At 32.0% G+C, this 1,736-nt stretch overlaps 1 protein-coding gene across 1 annotated transcript; it reads right to left on the bottom strand.

Moving 5' to 3' along the window:
* Positions 1–240: 240 nt before the first annotated feature.
* Positions 241–1,573, bottom strand: LOC110037638. Its single transcript, XM_020742338.1, has 2 exons — positions 1,347–1,573; positions 241–609 (listed from the first exon to the last, which is right to left on the bottom strand). The coding sequence occupies exons 1-2, from the start codon at positions 1,541–1,543 to the stop codon at positions 483–485; spliced, it is 324 nt and encodes a 107-aa protein (XP_020597997.1). The 5' UTR covers positions 1,544–1,573; the 3' UTR covers positions 241–482.
* Positions 1,574–1,736: the final 163 nt, after the last annotated feature.

Here is a 1,736-nt window from a genome sequence, read left to right as displayed (position 1 = left end):
TCAAAAGTATTGCCTACAGAAATGACGAACTAGTAGTTAAGTCAAATCAAGTAAAAGAGATCTAATAGTGAGTGACAAGATAATATGCGTTAAGTCAAATCAAGTAAAAGAGATCTAATAGTGACAAGATAATATGTATCATGCATGAACTTAATCCTGATTTACAACTTGAAAAACTTGATTAAACCAACAAGAAGATGAAAATACTCCATTCAGCATAAAATGTGATTCTTACAAAACTTAGCATCAGACTATTTTTTTAGAATTAGCAACTAATGTTATACAACAAATCGATCTGATTGTTCTTCATACTAGAATGGACTCTAATAGTAAGATTTCCGGAATCCTAAACCAATTAAATATATAAAAAGCTAAATTGTGACAATTTTAACTGGACTGCACAAGGATTCAAAGAATTTCAAATAATTTCTAAGTCGAGAATACTTACAAATCCAACCCTGCATGAAGAGGAGACTTGTTCATTAGTGTGCACACATGCAGTCAGGCATTGGAAACATGTACAAGGATGCATTCGGCTTCCGCATCTCAACACCCTTCGCATCGCTATGATGGAGAATTTCCAGCATGTTCCGCTTGAACTTGTCCCATCTGAAAATTAGAAAAATATGAGGACCAAAAAGAGAGATTACAGCTTATCAAAGGAAACCTCAAACGATTTTCTAAATTGAAAGCATCAGCAATAAAATTGTTGAGACAATTTCAGAGCAATTAGAGGTAAAACAAGCAGTTTAAAATTATCATTGTATTAGGGGAATATACATTTTGGGATAGCATGCATTTATCAGGATAAAGTGACAATTATTCTCTTCATTATTTTCTTTCTATTGTATTCATACTATACGCCTAAAAATAGGCTTCTCTGTTTAGTGAATAAGATAATCTAATTTTCTCCCCTTAACCATCAGAAACCATGTAAGCCACAATTTGTGGCATACGTGTTACCTACTTATGCACCAAAAAGCAAAACTGAATCAACTAAATGAGGCATCAATCTAACAAGATTGTGGCAATGCTAATTCTACAACAATTCTAAAATAATCCAAAAATGTTATTTAATCTGAGAATTAAGTAATTGCAGACTAAACCTTTTATTGTGCCAAACCTTATTCCTCGAATTACTTTTTCAGACCCGTTTCATAGGATTACATTGATCAAAGTATGATGGGGCAGGGCGCACATGGCATGTATATTTTTCTCCATTAACCATATTACTTTTGTCTTTGTAAGACATCCAATTTCACAGGAACAATTTTTTTTAAAAAAAGATAGATATGCATTGCCAACAAATAGTTAAAAAACTAACTTTTTTTTTTATTGAAATTTACCTGATATTGGGGTTTTCCAAAGACAAAACTAATCGCCTCTTATCAGGTTTAATGGTCTTGGAATGGCCTCCATAAAGAAACCGCCGGTTTCCAATCAAGAAATGGGGAAAGTTGCCTCCTTGAGTAGTCACAAATACTTCACTTTGAGCACAGATAGTGTAGTCTAGTGCAGCCAATCGTGACGAGTAGCCCTGCATAGAGCACGAAACAAAAACATGGGATCAGTTTTGTTTTTTGTTTTTTATTTTCTTTTACATTTTTATAATGTATTTTTTACGTGTTTTTTTATTTTACTTTTAAAAATAAACCAATTATTTTTTTTATGACACTCAAAAAACTTTTAGATTTTTTTTAGTGTTTTCAAAAACAACCATGCTTTATCTTAATATA

Source organism: Phalaenopsis equestris, unplaced genomic scaffold, assembly GCF_001263595.1.
Source record: "Phalaenopsis equestris unplaced genomic scaffold, ASM126359v1 Scaffold222497, whole genome shotgun sequence".
Classification (NCBI taxonomy): Eukaryota; Viridiplantae; Streptophyta; class Magnoliopsida; order Asparagales; family Orchidaceae; genus Phalaenopsis; species Phalaenopsis equestris.
Note: the sequence above shows the minus strand (reverse complement) of the source record. Positions and strands in the feature narration are given on the sequence as shown.